This window comes from Antedon mediterranea, chromosome 10 (genome assembly GCF_964355755.1).
Source record: "Antedon mediterranea chromosome 10, ecAntMedi1.1, whole genome shotgun sequence".
NCBI lineage: Eukaryota > Metazoa > Echinodermata > Crinoidea > Comatulida > Antedonidae > Antedon > Antedon mediterranea.
In genome coordinates, this window is record NC_092679.1 from 13,958,678 (window position 1) to 13,977,018 (window position 18,341).

General features: G+C 33.6%; 1 protein-coding gene across 1 annotated transcript in view; it reads right to left on the reverse strand.

Annotated features, from left to right (window-relative positions):
• Positions 1-18,341, reverse strand: part of LOC140061164 (uncharacterized) — a 50,681-nt gene that overhangs the window by 21,159 nt on the left and 11,181 nt on the right. The window contains exons 7-10 of the mRNA XM_072107638.1: positions 8,756-8,833; positions 5,268-5,333; positions 3,633-3,701; positions 2,760-2,831 (exon numbers count right to left, since the gene is read on the reverse strand). Of these exons, the coding sequence (XP_071963739.1) occupies positions 2,760-2,831; positions 3,633-3,701; positions 5,268-5,333; positions 8,756-8,833 (285 nt within the window). The remainder of the gene's footprint in view (positions 1-2,759; positions 2,832-3,632; positions 3,702-5,267; positions 5,334-8,755; positions 8,834-18,341) is intronic.

Sequence of the window (18,341 nt, forward strand, 5' to 3'; positions counted from 1 at the left end):
GCCCTAATTTGTATATCTCTGATTAGTGGTTGCTGAGATATGAGAATTCAAGGTCAAAGGTCAATAATGTTAGAAATAGCACTTCCATTAATTTTTGGACAAACTTTTTCAATAAAGTGAATATAAAAACATATATTCTAACGATTTTGACACCATAATTAAGTATCTGTGACTAGCGGTTTTCAAGATACAGAGTACGTTATTAAAAATGGCTGCCATTTTTTATTATGCAAATTAGGCTACTTCCCGTTGTCGAAAAATGTCCTAACGTTGATAAATATGTTCAGTAGGGTCTAAAGAACACATTTCATCCAAAAAACCTTTTCTTGCAATTTGTGTGAGAAAAGGGTCATTTTTTAGCTAAATCCCATGGACTAAACCCTATGTAGGGATGTTATTGTTGAGTGACCTTCTTTTAAGAAGGCAAATTGATCAATGCTAATTAAGTTATGATTTACAAGATATTCAATAACATGTACCTGTACCTCCTTTTCCATTATTTTTGCTATGTGGCCAATCACTGAGATTGGTCTATAGTTACACATATCGTTTTTAGCAATTTTCCAGTCATCTGGTATAATACCATTGAGTTAAATATTTGGCATAAGGAATATGAGATAAATGGAGCGGCTAATCGGAATAATTTGCTATCAAAGTCTATCACATCTATATGTTTTTTTCAGGCAATTTTGAGAGTTTATTTTGTACCGTTTCAACATTAACCTCATGAAACTTAAATTTATAAAGACAATCAGGATTTTTCCATTTGGGAAAACTATTTTTATCAAAAGAATCGGCCATGTTTGTTTCAATATTAGTAAAATATTTATTGCATTTTTCAACAATAACTGTAGTATTCAAATTCTTTTTACCCTTTCCAGTTACTCGATTTATCTCATTCCATAATTCTTTTAGATTATTTTTATAGTTAAGATGAACTGTATCGTAATATTCGCGCTTTGCCTTGTTAATAGTATTTGTAAAGAGATTTCGTAGTCGCATTATATTCATATTTTTTTTTCAGGATTTGCCAGTTTAATTTTTGATTTGACATAATCTCGTTCGTACATTAATTTCAGAATACTAGAGGGTGAGCTCGCTTCGCTCGCTCCTCTCTAGGAAGTGTAGACGCTGGTTCTCGGAATGATAATGTTCTCCTTTTTATACGTTTTCTGTCGGTTACCATTATTGAAAATGCTTGACATTCGTAAAACTAAACTACTTTGTTTCACAGTGTTTTAGATGATTAATAACATTTTAAAGTATAGTTTTTATTGTTTGGTAGGGCCCTTTGGGGAGGCGGAGTTCATTTGAGGGAGGTGCTTATTCGAGGGATATATGTTAAATTTGTTAGTTTTAATAATATGGTAACATTTATAATCAAATGAAATCCTCTAATAGATATGAAAAGTGGTAAAAAAAGAATAACAAATGCTTGGTAAATTGTAGATAACAGTGCGGTGAATTCTATACAAGTAGTATAATTGTGTTATTATAAATATGCATGTGGATGGACGTTTATTAGATAGTTGGGTTGGGGTGGGGGGTTATTCAAAGTGATGTTTTATTGGAGAGGCGTTTATTCAAATGAATACCATCCTAATAATTATTAATACATTATTTAATTTAATCTTCTTTTGAAACTAACTGCCGTGACAGAGTGGGCCCAAGAAAGAAGACATTACGGCTTGCAACATGGGCAGACATCTCGGTCCTAACGGGAGACAGGAAGATAACCTACAGTTATTCCTGCAAGCTTACTCAATAAAACTCAGCTATCCGGATTTCACTCGAAAAAAGTCTTATCATCAAATCTCCCTATGTAATTTTATAATACTATTCCCCACAATATATTCTGATTCTTTATGGCGTATATTTAATTTGATCTTTATTAATTTGCAGTATAATTTCTATTATTTAACTACTGTACCTTCACACACGCGCGCCATGGAGGTATAAAAATACCTCTATTAGTCATAGCCATTTCAGTTTTTTGTTTATTTTAAAACATACCGCGCGCGCATGGAGGTATAAATACCTCCATGCGCGCGCGGTATGTTTTAAAATAAACAAAAAACTGAAATGGCTATGACTAATGGCCAACTTAAGCTCCAGTCCTACTATCTGATTTTTTTTTCGTCTTCCAAAAGGACACTGTATTGATGGATGGAAAGTGCCTGTTTCCAGTCACCTTTAGGGTCAAATCTATTATTTTAACTGCTCCCTTGTGTATAAAAGAGAGAAAATATTTGAAACCAGGTTGTTGCAAGGTGAACTTATCTTAAACCCGGAAATCACTTTGACCGGGAAGAATTGAAATTGAGATGAAAATCTAATGTTGAAATCATAAATTTTGTTAAAAAACTCTTTAGAATATCTTCCTAAGATAGAAATATGGAACAATAGCGTCGATGTGAACACTAATGTTATCAAATCTACGTTTCGTGGTACATCTCAGATAGATAAGGTAGGTATCCAAGGCGGAGATTTGTACCACCGAAGTTTTTGCATTGTGCTCACCTAGGTCAGAATTAACCATAATTTATATATATAGATTAGGGGTCATCCAGGATGAGCATCTGCGTTTAACTCTGCATGATTTTATTGTAGAGGGATGCTCAATTTTTTTTTTATTATTTTGTAATTTGTATTTTTTGTAATTACAGGAAGGTATCAAACTTCTAAACTGAACTTTGAATATAATAATTGTAAAAATATTGATAGATAAACATGTTGAAACATAACTGAAAATTACTCACAGACTAAAAATACTGTCCATTGCGACGAAGGCGTCTTTGTGTATAAAGCTAATATTGTTGTTTACAAGATCGCTGAAAACAACAAAACAGACGTACAATATTCTAGTATGTAACTACCTTTACGCTTAAAAGCATTGCTTTATTTTTAAAGCATTGCTAAATTTTTAAAGACTCCATACTTCACTATGTCGGTTGGTCGGTAGGTCCGTCGGTCGGTCTGTCGGCAGGTCGGTCGGTCGGTAAATACTAACTCAAATTTGAGCACTCGACTGGGCCAGCCATATATATGGCCTTGTATCTCTTAGTGACTGATCATCATGATTGTGTTTTATTGAGGTTCAGTAATATCTTGTGGTTAGAGATCAGATAACAATATTATGACGTAGGGGTTGTCTTTCGCTTAAAATATGTAATAATAATTATAATATTAATCTAGTTTAACAATTCTTAAATAGGGAGGTATTTAAATAACAACAAATAAAAATAAAATGTTGACAAAAAATCACAAAAACGTGTGTTCAAGATCAGATATTCATTCTTTATACACTACTGAATAAACCATGGTTCTTTTTTACAGCAGAACGTAACCAAATTGTGCATTTTGCCATTTGAAGAACCATTACATTTTCCACAATTTATTTTTCTATAAGTCAGCACCAGATGCCCACCAGATAGACATATGCAAGGTAATGAAATCCTGACAATAATATAATTGAATGCCATAAAGAAATAACATTTGTGTAATTGTAATCCAGCTACATGGCCATTCTCCATATCTTAAGAAGAATTTAAGGTTATGTGGTTTAAAAAAATAGGCCGTTGGTGGTATGCCCATCTATGGGAATGTTCGCTTCTTTTATACATAATACTTACAGCACCAATATGTCGCCGCCTTGAAATGCTTTTGATGGGATACTTCGTAGTTTGTTTTTAGAAAGATGTCTATGGTATGGTATTGAGAAAATAACAGATTAGTCTTAAATATGACCCGAAGTTACTTTAGAGATGCAACCTTCAATCACCACAAAAAACTGGATAATACCAATGAGCACCATATTACAAAAATTATAGATATCATCGCGAGTTACATTAAAAAGATATTGACATTATAATAATTTAACATCTATCCGGGGGTTGTTTTATAGCATTTTTAATTAATTGTTTTCAATTATATTAATTATGATATAAAAATAAATTAAACATTTGCTTATAATGTAGTAATGTAGTATATAAAAGCCCATATTAAAATTAATTTAAACAAAACATGTGAATTGATAGTTGATTTTAGGACAAAAAATAGGTCAGTTCATGAGCCTCTTAATATAGGAAATGAGTTAATTAAAGTTGTCCCAGAGTATAAATATCTAGGAACTATAATAGACAAAAAGCTGGTCTGGTGTAATAACATTAAAAAACTCTATAAAAAAGGACAACAGCTATATTTGTTAAGACAACTTAGGAAATTTAATGTTAGTAAACAAATTCTTATACTGTTCTATCAGTCAACCATACTTAGTGTTATATCTTTTTGTAGAATTATCTGGGAGGCTTGTTTATATGAAAAAGATAAGGAATTATTAAATAAAATTACCAGAAGGGCTGGGCGGGTTATTGGAGTTGATGTATCCATACCTAATTTCAACTACGATGGAGGTGTTCTCTCCTTGGTAAAACGTATACTCTCCCAAACAGACCACCCGCTCCATAAGGAATACATTTTTCTTCCATCAAATATTCGTATCCGTCTGCCTCGAAGCCGTACTAAACGCTACAATAAATCATTTGTCCCACAGTCTATTGTCACCTATAACAAACTTGTCCAGCGCTAACTCATGGAGAGAACACCTGGATCGTAGCCTTTTTTATATTTTATTAGTGATTTTCTATATTGACTGTTTTCTGCATGTACGTATATTGTTATTATCTCTGCAGTGTATATAAGAGGAATTTCTAATGTATTTTTATATTGGACCAAATAAAGAATATATATATAATATATTTTACCATTTTTTATATTTTGTGGCCAGTAAAAATCGTAATTTATATAATATAGATCTGTGCCTTAAATATATATATATATATATATATATGTCACATACATTTACAGATTTAGTAAATCACGTGGAATTCGGCACCGCAACCGCAATAACACTGTAATGGTAACTGGCAAACAAAGTTTTTATATTTTTAAAATGTAATTTTACTATGTGGAATATACATTGTTCAATTGATTAATGACAGTGAATTGATAAAAGTCCTCTTCCATCCATTCATCCGTTACGCTATTCGTCTTGGGTAGACATTGCGTACGCTAATCGTTTCCATGATAATAATTTAAAATAAATAAGTGCATCAACCTAGCAACGTGACCGATAATACAAATAGCCAATAAATAGAAAAAGGTCAGTAGTACAAGGCTATGTATCTTTGTTACGGAATCAGAGCTAGACTTTCGATCGCCCTCTAGTGAGATTGTATAAACAGAAAACAGTTATATTTATTACTCACATGCTACTTCCTGTTGAGAGTTTGAAAGTTCCAGTAGATAGTTCTACGACAGATGGTGAAATAGAGCTAAAAAGAATAGAACACAAATTATATCATTAATATATAATTTGTAACTTTTAATAATAAAGTATTGTGTGTATAGTTTGGTTCCGCCGAACAACGCCGATATACACTGTACTAGATGGTACGCGAGCGAACTTTGGTAATCGTAAATGACATTTAATACAAATGACGTTTAACTATATTATCACACGTTAATTAAGTTTGTTAGTCTGTAATACTATTCTGCGACTTGTTTACACTTGTGGGTTTACAGAAAAAAATTTATCATATAATACTCTTAATATATAATATAAAAATTTAATCTGTAACTCTGACAGAGTGTTCTAGATGGCATATAATAAATAATGCCGATTCAAGATAAGCGAGCCTTCGAGTTGTCTGACCACTCCAACATTTTCGAGAACTTGTTTGAATAACGTGTTCGTATTTCTACCACGCTTCGAGCATTTGTTTGGAAGAATAGCTTTTACGTCAACGATCATTATCGGATCTAATAAAAAAAAATCAGATTTGCAGAATTTCGTTGCTGGGTTTTGATGAATGTAGATAAATCACATGTCTTACATATATTGTGAATGTCGACGTTGGTGTAAGACAGTTTATAACATTAATCATCTAAAGTGTTTTTCGCCGATAACCACTACGGATCATTCGTCGTAAAAAGGTACACCAGGTCGAATCAAGTTTATTTGATTGTGCAGACGTTAGAACCCAGTTTTGACAATTGAATGTCAATCGACTTCGAATATAAGCTCATAGGAAAATCAAACGAGTTTGGAGAAGAATATTGTGATTTAATAAAACATTCTTCATTGACGAAATTTGTTTTTGGCAGATTCGATGCAACTATTGAATTCCCAGTGTCCTGTGGTATTCTGGTCATGGACGATTTGAGAGCCAAGATAGCGAAACCTGTCGGTGTTTTTAATAGGTTTTCCATAAGGGATATAACACTCTTGGGATAAACATCTTCTCCATATGTGAATTTACGATTGGTAGTCATGGTTTCTGTTTTAGTCGCATTTATTTCCAGTTTAAATTGTTTAAAAATGGAATCGATCAGGGAGAGTGATGATTCGAGTGAAGCAAACGAAAATAGATATAACACGATATCATCGGCGTAACCTGCCCAATCGAGTTGCGATGTACTGCCAACAGTTGGTCCACGTTTAATAGTTGCACGTTCTTCGCGAGTAGTAGGTATTCGATGTTTGAATTGACAGAAATCTAATCTCTGACTGGTTGCGTGATGCATGAAAATTCTCATTACAAAGTCAATATATAAATCAAACACCAGCGGTTGTTGGTACGTTTCGTCCTTCAACATCTATCTGTAGTTTTTGAGTACAAATTTTGAAGTATATCAATAAGGGTAGTGTTTTCGAGTTCTGGTGGTAAACGAAGGCGTATAGATGTCCAGAGCCAGGATCTAGCGATATGATCAAACGCGGCAGATAGATCGACAAAAGAAGATATCCTGTCGTTGATTGATCGTTCGTGATTTGCATGCTGAAAACGTTTGGTGGCATCATTGGTGCCATGATTTTGACGAAAGCCATATTGATTGTCAGTGAGCTGATGATCGTACCATGATTGAAGTCTTGAAAGTATAATGTTGATGACACTTTTACCAACGATAGAGCCGATGTTGAGTCTACGATACATAGTTGGGTCACGTTTCGAGCCTTTGCCCTTCCACAATGCTTCAATTTTTCCATTACCCCAACTTTTTGGAACAGTCTTATCTTTCCAAACTTGCTCGACAAGCTCCATAAAAAGTTCATAAAATTGAAAGACTTTCTCGCATGTTTCAAAATTTCAGGTGGAATGTCATTGGAAGCCTTCCGATTTTTCCGTTTAGCTAAACTTTCGATAACTTCGTCCCGAAAGGGAACATCTTTCTTAAACGGATATTGCCGAGAGATTTCTTGGAGTTGTTCAACTAACCCCGGTATATCTGTTGTAAGTTCAGTAGGAGTTTCGTCCTCTCGAGGTAGTGGTGGATTAAAATGGTTGGTAAAGTGATCGATGAGCTTTTCTGATGGACAGGACGAAGGTGGATTTTCCAGTGTTGTTGTTTGCGATTTTGCTTTAGCAAAGAGTTTAGCGATTTCACGATTTATAGCATGAATATTAATCTTAGCAGCCTCAGATTTGAAAAAGTTGTTTTTCAGAGTTTTGTGACGGTTTAGAATTCTACGTGATAATATGATGGTTGGTGGTTTCTTTAGGATCACCATTTTGACGAGCTTTATCACGCTGTTGAAAAAGTTCTTTTAATTCGAGATCATTACGCCACGGAGGATCGCTTTGATTTGGTACTGTGCGTTGGGGATCTCGGCATTTGCAATTTCTTTTAGATGTCGAATGAGCACAGCATCTTTCTCATCAACCGAGTTAATGGCATTTAGTTGAGAGAATCGTTCTTCAAGTTTGTCATGGAAGTTTCTTTTCGTTATTTCGTCATTCAAGAAAAAATCCAAATCTAGTTTTTTTTCTTTTTGGTGTGTTTACGATTTACGAAACGTGCCACTTTAGTTTTCGGAGTTCTAAAAGTGGTTACTAAAAGTTTATGATCACTATTAAAATCGAAACTAATTTGTTCGCACACGACAATCGGGGATATATTGACGCAGCCAGTCATTGCACAGGAGGTAGTCAAGTGTTTTTAGTCGCGTGGAAGCGACTCTATAGTTCACTATGTCGGTCGGTCGGTCGGTCGGTCTGTCGGTCTGTCGGTCTGTCGGTCCGGTATCACTATGCGTTTTATCGCTTTCTGACCTTATCTTGATATCAGTTTAATCTAGCTAGGTCAATTTTTCACAGTATATTCCTTATGGCCAGGAATCGATGTGGTTATGTTTTCACGGTGCGCAATAAAAAATTACGCGGTCTACGCACGATTTAACGAAATCACGTTTGTAATCATATCTTCACAACCATGAATCACAATTAAATGAAATTTGGTACTCATAAATTTCAGGGCATAAATCATCATATGGCAATACAATTACGTGCGTAGCGCATGTAACGCATGCGTACGCGCGCTTAAAATTTTCAAAATTTATTTTCGATGAAATAAGAGTACGTTTCAGGCAATTTTAAGCGTTTACAAAATTCGTATTCTGCATTACCAACTTTTATGATTGTATTACCCTTTTTCGTACTTCTTGTAGTGCACAAAGAGTGAGTCCACTTCTATCGATCTGACGTACAGCTTCTTCTAGTCTCCAATCTTCCGAGCCGCTTCGAATGTTAATTGTGCCAATTTTCCATTGATGAAAGTTTTTTAAAGATCGATTCGACGTTTTAGGCATGTGTAACAATGATTGCGTATTTTGAATTTTTCTATAAGTTAATTTTATACAGTCGCGGTATTGGATAAGAATAAGGATATTGTTTAACAACTGCACACTTCCTCTTACATGCTAACAGATCCACCATTTGTAAATGCAAACGCATTTTCACCAAGCATTTGAAGTTTCTTGTTATTCTTAATTCGCCTGAAAAAAAATGAAGGAGAGGAGAAGATTACTAGTTCGTAGTTCCTTATTAAAATACAACTAAAGGACAGTCACACATTTTTAGTCGCGTTGAAGCGACTCTTTAGTTCACTATGTCGGTCGCTCGGTCTGTCGGTCTGTCGGTCTGTCGGTCCGGTATCACTATGCGTTTTATCACTTTCTGACCTTATCTTGATATCAGTTTAATCTAGCTAGGTCAATTTTTCACAGTATATTCCTTATGGCCAGGAATCAATGTGGTTATGTTTTCACGGTGCGCAATAAAAAATTACGCGGTCTACGCACGATTTAACGAAATCACGTTTGTAATCATATCTTCACAACCATGAATCACAATTCAATAAAATTTGGTACTCATAAATTTCAGGGCATAAATCATCATATGGCAATACAATTACGTGCGTAGCGCATGTAACTGCGCGTTAAATGTTATTGCGCACTCTTTTTGCCCGATTTCTGTTTTCTTGACTTACTTTTCAACTCGAAATTACGTTATACGAGCACGTCAAAAGTGACAGGCTACGCACGTGTAAATAAAAGAAATATAAATGTTTTTAAACATTTCAACATTTTTAAACATGTTCAGTAATTTCAGTCACTATAGTTCACTATGTCGGTCGGTCGGTCTGTCGGTCTGTCTGTCGGTCTGTCGGTCTGTCTGTCGGTCGGGTATCACTATGCATTGTAGCACGCGACTTAATGGCTGTTGGCCTTGTTTTTAAAGATTTTAATACTTAATAACTGTCTAATTGAGTTGTCAACATGTTGACCTCTTCTATTTCTTCCGGTCAATGTTTAATAGTATTTAAGCATTTACGTCCTCTATGGTGAATAAGTAACTAGCTTTACAAAGACAAAACACATGACCTAACTAATGTTTCAAAATATGTTGGTATGGATCGATGAACCTTGACCTACTCTACCTTTGCTACCCTATTTCCGCAATTTTTTTTTGCATCTAACATCACCCCCCCCCCCCCCACGAATAAGTAATTAGCTTTACGAAGGTTATAACAGTTGACCTACTTCTTTTTTTTCAAAATATTTTAGTAGGGATCGATTGGTAGCCAAGCATCAAGCCACAGCTCCACTTTAAACTTACAATTTTACCAATTTGCTGTTGTTTACAAAAGTGAAAGGTTCAATCATATTTATATTATTAAATGACAGGCCTCTGAAAAAAAATCATCATTAGTTTTTAGAATAAATATCTAAAATATTGTAAAAGTTGTTAAATAAGATTGTGGTAGTCGTGGTGGTGACAGGTGGTGCCATAGTAGCAGCAGCGGCAGCAGTAGGAGCAGCAGTAGTACAACAGACTGACTAGAACGATCGTCAACTTGTATTTTCAGTAACTACATGCAGTACATTATTTATCTTATTCATTCGTGTTATAAAGAAGAAATCACTTAGTGACGCTATGAAATAACAACTGATGATCATCTAAATCAAATAAAATATTCTTTTTCTTCATCATCGTTATCATCAACATATAAAGAAAATCAGAAAAATAAAAACAGGTCTATTTATACAGATATTGACTGCTTAGAGGTTAAATATAAGATTTGACATCCCCGAGGAAATGATATTATATTCGAGGGAATATATATTTCCCGAAGCGCCAGCTTTCCCGAGTGGATGTAAACGGTGATATCTGTTATATTACATATCCAACAACAAGTTGAATTTAACTGCTGGGTCGGGTGTAGGCCTAGCTAGGCCTCTTTTATGTAATAAGCCTGCCTAGTTAGGCGTTGCATTCATCTTACCTTGTAAAGAATAATATACAGATAATTACTAATTAATGATTCCTTGGTAATAAAATATTCACTTAGGCCTAGGCCGTTTAAATTAACAGAATAATTTCTAATAATAATAATAATATTATTATCACTTTATCAGGTAGGCCGAATAAATAATAAGTCTTCTTCTTCGAGGAGCCGTACCGTGTTACTACTGTGTATTAACCAATCACAAACGGTCTTTCGTCACATCTAGTCAAATCATTAATCAAACTACCATTAATGATCTTATTACTAAAATTAATTGGAATCCACTTTACAATTCAAATGACACTAATACTAGTTATAATATGTTTATTAAAGAAATCCAACATACGATTGAACAAACTATTCCATCTAAAACACCTAAACCAAGAAAAAATAATATAAAAAAAAACTATGGATTACTAGAGGTATTCTTAAGTCAGTCAATAAAAAAAATGTATTATATAAAAAACATTTAAAATCCTCAACACAATTAAATATTTCAAAATTTAAGAAATACAGAAATATGCTTACTAATCTCAACAGAATTAGTAAACGTAATTATTACTCTCGTATTTTATTTAATGCTTCAAATGACGCAAAGCAGACTTGGTCAATTATTAATGACTAGAGGGTGAGCTTGCTTCGCTCGCTCCCCCTCTAGAAAGTGTAGACGATGGTTCTCGGAATGATAATGTTCTCCTTATATATTTTCTGTCGGTTACCATTATTGAAAATGCTTGACATTCGTAAAACTAAACTACTTTGTTTCACAGTGTTTTAGATGATTAATAACATTTTAAAGTATAGTTTTTATTGTTTGGTAGGCCCCTTTGGGGAGGCGGAGGTCATTTGAGGGAGGTGCTTATTCGAGGGATATATGTTAAATTTTTTAGTTTTAATAATAATTATGGTAACATTTATAATCAAATGAAATCCTCTAATACAGTAGATATGAAAAGTGGTAAAAAAGAATAACAAATGCTTGGTAAATTTTGTAGATAACAGTGCGGTGAATTCTACTACAAATAGTATAATTGTGTTATTATAAATAAGTGGATGGACGTTTATTAGATAGTTGGGTTGGGGGGGGGGGGTATTATTCAAAGTGATGTTTTATTGGAGAGGCGTTTATTCAAATGAATACCATCCTAATAATTATTAATACATTATTTAATTTAATCATCTTTTGAAACTTCCGTAACAGAGTGGGCCCAAGAAAGAAGACATTACGGCTTGCAACATGGGCAGACATCTCGGTCCTAACGGGACACAGGAAGATAGCCTACAGTTATTCCTGCAAGCTTACTCAATAAAACTCAGCTATCGGGATTTCACTCGAAAAATGTCTTATCATCAAATCTCCCTATGTAATTTTATAATACTATTCCCCACAATATATTCTGATTCTTTATGACGTATATTTAATTTGATCTTTATTAATTTGCAGTATAATTTAACTACTGTACCTTCACACACGCGTGGTATGTTTTAAAATAAACAAAAAACTGAAATGGCTATGACTCCTACTATCTGATTTTTTTTTCGTCTTCCAAAGGGACACTGTATTGATTGATGGAAAGTGCCTGTTTCCAGTCACCTTTAGGGTCAAATCTATTATTTTAACTGCTCCCTTGTGTTTAAAAGAGAGAAAATATTTGAAACCAGGTCGTTGCAAGGTGAACTTATCTTAAACCCGGAAATTACTTTGACCGGGAAGAATTGAAATTGAGAGGAAAATCTGATGTTGAAATCATAAATGTTGTTAAAAAACTCTTTATAATATCTTCCTAAGATATAAATATGGAACAATAGCGTCGGAGTGAACACTAATGTTATCAAATCTACGTTTCGCGGTACATCTCGGATAGATAAGGTAGGTATCCAAGGCGGAGATTTGTACCGAAGTTTTTGCATTGTGCTCGCCTATGTCAGAATTAACCATAATTTATACATAGATGTGCTTGGCAGAAAGAAACATGTTACTGTCTTACCTGACTCTGAAGGTCATAACAAAGTAGGCCCTAGATATTGTCAATAATATTAATAAACACTTCAATGAAGTAGGAGAAACTCTTGCCAAAAATATTGTCTTGCCTGTAAATGAAAACTACAAGCAATATTTTCCAAATTAAAGCGCACTGATGATTTAGAAATTATTTCTATTGTTAATAAACTGAAACCATCTAACTCTGAAGGCATTGATGAAATTAGCAGTAAATTACTTAAATATATTATTCCATCTGTAGCGTCACCTTTATCATACATCTTTAATTTGATTTTATTATGGAAACTTGAATACTATGGCATTATGGGGTCTGCACTATCTTGGTTTAAAAAATATATATGTGGAAGAAGGCAATGTACAGTCATTAACGGAATTTCTTCTGAACACACAACTAATAATTATGGAATACTCAAAGGAAGTATTCTTGGGCCATTATTATTTATCATTATATATAAATTATATTTTTAATTCTTTTTTTTTCTCTTTTGTTATACAAATATATATATATTATTATATTATACATAATTTTTTGTAAAAATATAAAACAATAAAATTCAATAGAGTTGTTAAAAAAGCACTATATCTATACATGTACATAAAATCGATGTAGTATGATTTAAAAACGTACATTTTATGGTTATTGCAAGTTATTGTGAAGGTACGCCTATTTACCATTTACTCTATATTTTTAAAAAATGTATTCAAAAGTAGCTGTTTCTTTTATTAAATTTTAACTCAATACACACAATTTGTATGTTTCTTGTTTGTTTTGACCTTATATTACATCTATTACAAATATATACACTCATACACACATTAATAAACCTATTTATATTCACGAATCATAACATATTATATGCTACAATTTATGTTTTGGCCTTTTATTACATATTTCATTACACTATTTCTAAACCTTAAAGTTCTGTTCTTACTATGTTGGCCATTTACATGTGTTGTGTTTACCTATATGTTTGACCCTGTGTTTCAGTCTATGTTTTACACTAATACATTTATTTCTGTCATATTTGGTTTTAGCATAATGTTTGTTGTCAAATTGTATAATGTATGGCCTCATTATAGGTATGATATTATTTTTAACATTATTTCATATATAGCATACTATCATAGCAGCTGTGTTACAATTATGTGTTATGCCTAAACTTAATTCAATTACTTTATTACATTCTTACATAACTTTGTAGTAAGTACTATTACAGTTATGATTTCCATTATACCTTTAGTATTGAATGTTTATATACACTACAGCCTGTACTAGTTTTATATTTTTCTTATTTTATGAATTCTAATAATTTAATTTTAACATTATTCCATTTTGTAACTGCTTTATATTGATTACATGCATATTCATTTTCTAAAAGATTTTTAATTCGAACTTAAACATATTCAAGATATTTTTTGAGTCGTTACCCATCATGTTATCTGATAAACAAAGCTTTATCGGGATTTGTAGATACAAAACGTACAGATAGATGTTAGTTCATTTACAAGTTTATCTTTGGAACCAGTAACTATATCAAACCAATGTATAGGCGTTTCATTAAGAAAACATTCAACAATAAGAGTATTGAATTTTCTCCAAACTGGCTTAATTACTTTACACTTAAGCAACATGTGTTCTTCGTTTTCTATCACATTCTTACATCTATCGCAAATATTAGATTTAGACAATTTCCAAATATGTCATCTTTTATTACAAACAAGTATGCGATGTAAAAGTTTAAAATTAAATTGCGCAACTTTTACCATAATATGTTTCATATCTTTTACTATCTTATTCCATATTTTGTCCCATACCATAGTCTTATTTAAAAAACTTTAAAAAATGTTTCCCATTTTACTTGGGAGATTGGCACTGTCTTTAATTCAATTATGAACTTATCATAAAAACATGTTTTAACATTTGATTGGAATAATTCATTTTTAATATCAACATTAACTTGTTCTTTCTCTATTTTTATTTCTTCAAATATTTTAAACATGACTTTATTCGCTGACGATACAAATCTGTTCTTATCAAACCCCAATTTAAAATACACTTATTGATATTGTTAATTCTGAACTTATCAAAATTGATAAATAGCTTAGGTGTAATAAACTTTCTCTTTACTGTGATAAGACTAGATATATAATTTTAAAAACTAAAAGAAGTAAAATTAATGTTAATAATATATCCATTAAAATTGCTGATAAATCTATATCCCAAACAAATTACTATAAGTCTTTAGGAGTCTTTGTTGACGAATTTGTTAATTTTAAAACTCATATTGATCTCACTACTTCGAAAATATCTAAATAGTTTTAAAATTCGTTACTACCTTCTTTAAGTGCACTCCTTTCAATCTATAAGTCACTTATGCAACCTCTTATCAGCTATTGCAACATTATTTGGTTTAATTCATATGCTTCTTACACTGATAAATTTGTTAAACTCCAGAAAAAAAAGCAAAACGAGCAATAACTTGGTCTGATTATCGTGCACCAACAAGTCCTCTCTTCCACATACATAATGTATTAAAAATTGATGATATTCATAATTACCAAATTGGCATTGTTATGTTCCGAATGTTGAATATTTCTGATTTACGATTTTTAAACCTTAAAAATTGTACTGATGGTAATGGTCATAAGTAAATACTAAAGGAAATGTAAACTTCGACCTCCTCTTCGAAGACTAGTTTCTACAATTCATAGTATTGCTGTTTCGGGTTATTATGTCTGGAACAACTTAGATATGACTATTAAAAATGCAAATTCCATTAATGTTTTTTAAAAAATTGTTTAAGTTGAATCTAATTAAGTACAAATCTTAATTTCTGCCGATGTCAATGTTACTTTATATATATATATATATATATATATATATATATATATATATATATAAAGTTAGCTCTGCTAACTTTTCTGGCTGGTTACTTTATCGTTTTGATTTAGCTTTTCGCTTTTTATTTTTGTATCTCCATTGAGATCTAGCCACTGTTACCAACAGCATTGTCATTTTTTTCAGTAATTTGCCTTTGGATTTATATATTTTCTCATTCTCACAGATTTCCTCATCTTTATCGTTTCAAATTAATTAATTAAATTTTAGTATATCATCAGGCGGTTTAGAATTAATGTTCTTTGCCTGTTGTGTTTATATATATAAAAGTATCTCTTCGGAGATCCCGCCTCGTGAATAAAAATACTGAAAGATGAGGGCGTATCAATTTGATCTCTGTTGCGCGTGCGTACAACTGAGGACTAGTGCTGTTCCGCCGTACCACGCCGAGAATGTTAAAGAGTCTTTATCCAATCGAGTTCGAACAATACCATGAAAGCCCCAGTGGTCTAATGGTTAGGACATCTGCATATCAAGCAGGCGGTCCGAGTTCGAGTCTCGGTTGGGGCGACTTTTCTCATTCTCACAGATTTCCTCATCTTTATCGTTTCAAATTAATTAATTAAATTTCAGTATATCATCGGGCGGTTTAGAATTAATGTTCTTTGCCTGTTGTGTTTATATATATAAAAGTATCTCTTTGGAGATCCCGCCTCGTGAATAAAAATACTGAAAGATGAGGGCGTATCAATTTGATCTCTGTTGCGCGTGCGTACAACTGAGGACTAGTGCTGTTCCGCCGTACCACGCCGAGAATGTTAAAGAGTCGCTATCCAATCGAGTTCGAACAATACCATGAAAGCCCCAGTGGTCTAATGGTTAGGACATCTGCATATCAAGCAGGCGGTCCGAGTTCGAGTCTCGGTTGGGGCGACTTTTTCTCATTCTCACAGATTTCCTTATCTTTATCGTTTCAAATTAATTAATTAAATTTCAGTATATCATCGGGCGGTTTAGAATTAATGTTCCTTGCCTGTTGTGTTTATATATATAAAAGTATCTCTTCGGAGATCCCGCCTCGTGAATAAAAATACTGAAAGATGAGGGCGTATCAATTTGATCTCTGTTGCGCGTGCGTACAACTGAGGACTAGTGCTGTTCCGCCGTACCACGCAGAGAATGTTAAAGAGTCGCTATCCAATCGAGTTCGAACAATACCATGAAAGCCCCAGTGGTCTAATGGTTAGGACATCTGCATATCAAGCAGGCGGTCCGAGTTCGAGTCTCGGTTGGGGCGACTTTTTCTCATTCTCACAGATTTCCTCATCTTTATCGTTTCAAATTAATTAATTAAATTTCAGTATATCATCGGGCGGTTTAGAATTAATGTTCTTTGCCTGTTGTGTTTATATATATAAAAGTATCTCTTCGGAGATCCTACCTCGTGAATAAAAATACTGAAAGATGAGGGCGTATCAATTTGATCTCTGTTGCGCGTGCGTACAACTGAAGACTAGTGCTGTTCCGCCGTCCCACGCCGAGAATTTTAAAGAGTCGCTATCCAATCGAGTTCGAACAATTCCATGAAAGCCCCAGTGGTCTAATGGTTAGGACATCTGCATATCCAGCAGGCGGTCCGAGTTCGAGTCTCGGTTGGGGGCGACTTTTTCTCTTTCTCACACATTTCCTCATCTTTATCGTTTCAAATTAATTAATTAAATTTCAGTATATCATCGGGCGGTTTAGAATTAATGTTCTTTGCCTGTTGTGTTTTTATATATAAAAGTATCTCTTCGGAGATCCCGCCTCGTGAATAAAAATACTGAAAGATGAGGGCGTATCAATTTGATCTCTGTTGCGCGTGCGTACAACTGAGGACTAGTGCTGTTCCGCCGTACCACGCCGAGAATGTTAAAGAGTCGCTATCCAATCGAGTTCGAACAATACCATGAAAGCCCCAGTGGTCTAATGGTTAGGACATCTGCATATCAAGCAGGCGGTCCGAGTTCGAGTCTCGGTTGGGGCGACTTTTTCTCATTCTCACAGATTTCCTCATCTTTATCGTTTCAAATTAATTAATTAAATTTCAGTATATCATTGGGCGGTTTAGAATTAATGTTCTTTGCCTGTTCAGTCGAGCAGCAAAGTGCTCATTTAACCGTTAAAACGCTGTTTTTTAACTGCGCAGGTCACTGAGCATCGCCAAGTTATAGTGACTTCCGGTTCGCTTTTCACTTCGCGGCAAGCATTTTGCATGGGAATACCCTTACAAATCTGCTGCAATTTCCACCATCCGGGTTAAATTATATCTTTCTATATTTGGAAATTGTTACTCCAAATATGGAAGATTATTCCCGCCACAAAATTTTGGTATAAATAGCCCAGGAAATGACGACAGAGCTTATTGAAGAAAAAAGTGCAGATGGAGGTGTTCGTTGAGGTAGGCTACATGATTTATTTGTTTGGTTTCGTAGGGAATCCGGCACTTTTCTCATCAGCACGGAACCTTTATAAAAACTTAGTGGTTGGTTATTAGGTTATTAATCTATCTTTTCTGAAAGTTTAAGCTTGGTTCAGCTTGTGGGACGGATTCAATATCCGTTCAAAGCTGGGGATATATTCTAAGCAGACTCCATCTTGGATTCGTATGTTTAGTACAGGCCGTGTGGTTGAGTAATTTCAATACTTCAAAATCACTATGTGCAATCCGTTTTTAAACCAGTTAATATACCAAAATATGTTATTAGTAGCTTTATTATTTTGGATTTGGTGCTAGTTTGGTAAATATTGCAATATAATTGTAGATTATTTGGTTGTAAAAAAATGTACCCAACTTGTAGTATTATCTAGGCCTAGGCTAGGCCTAGCCCATTT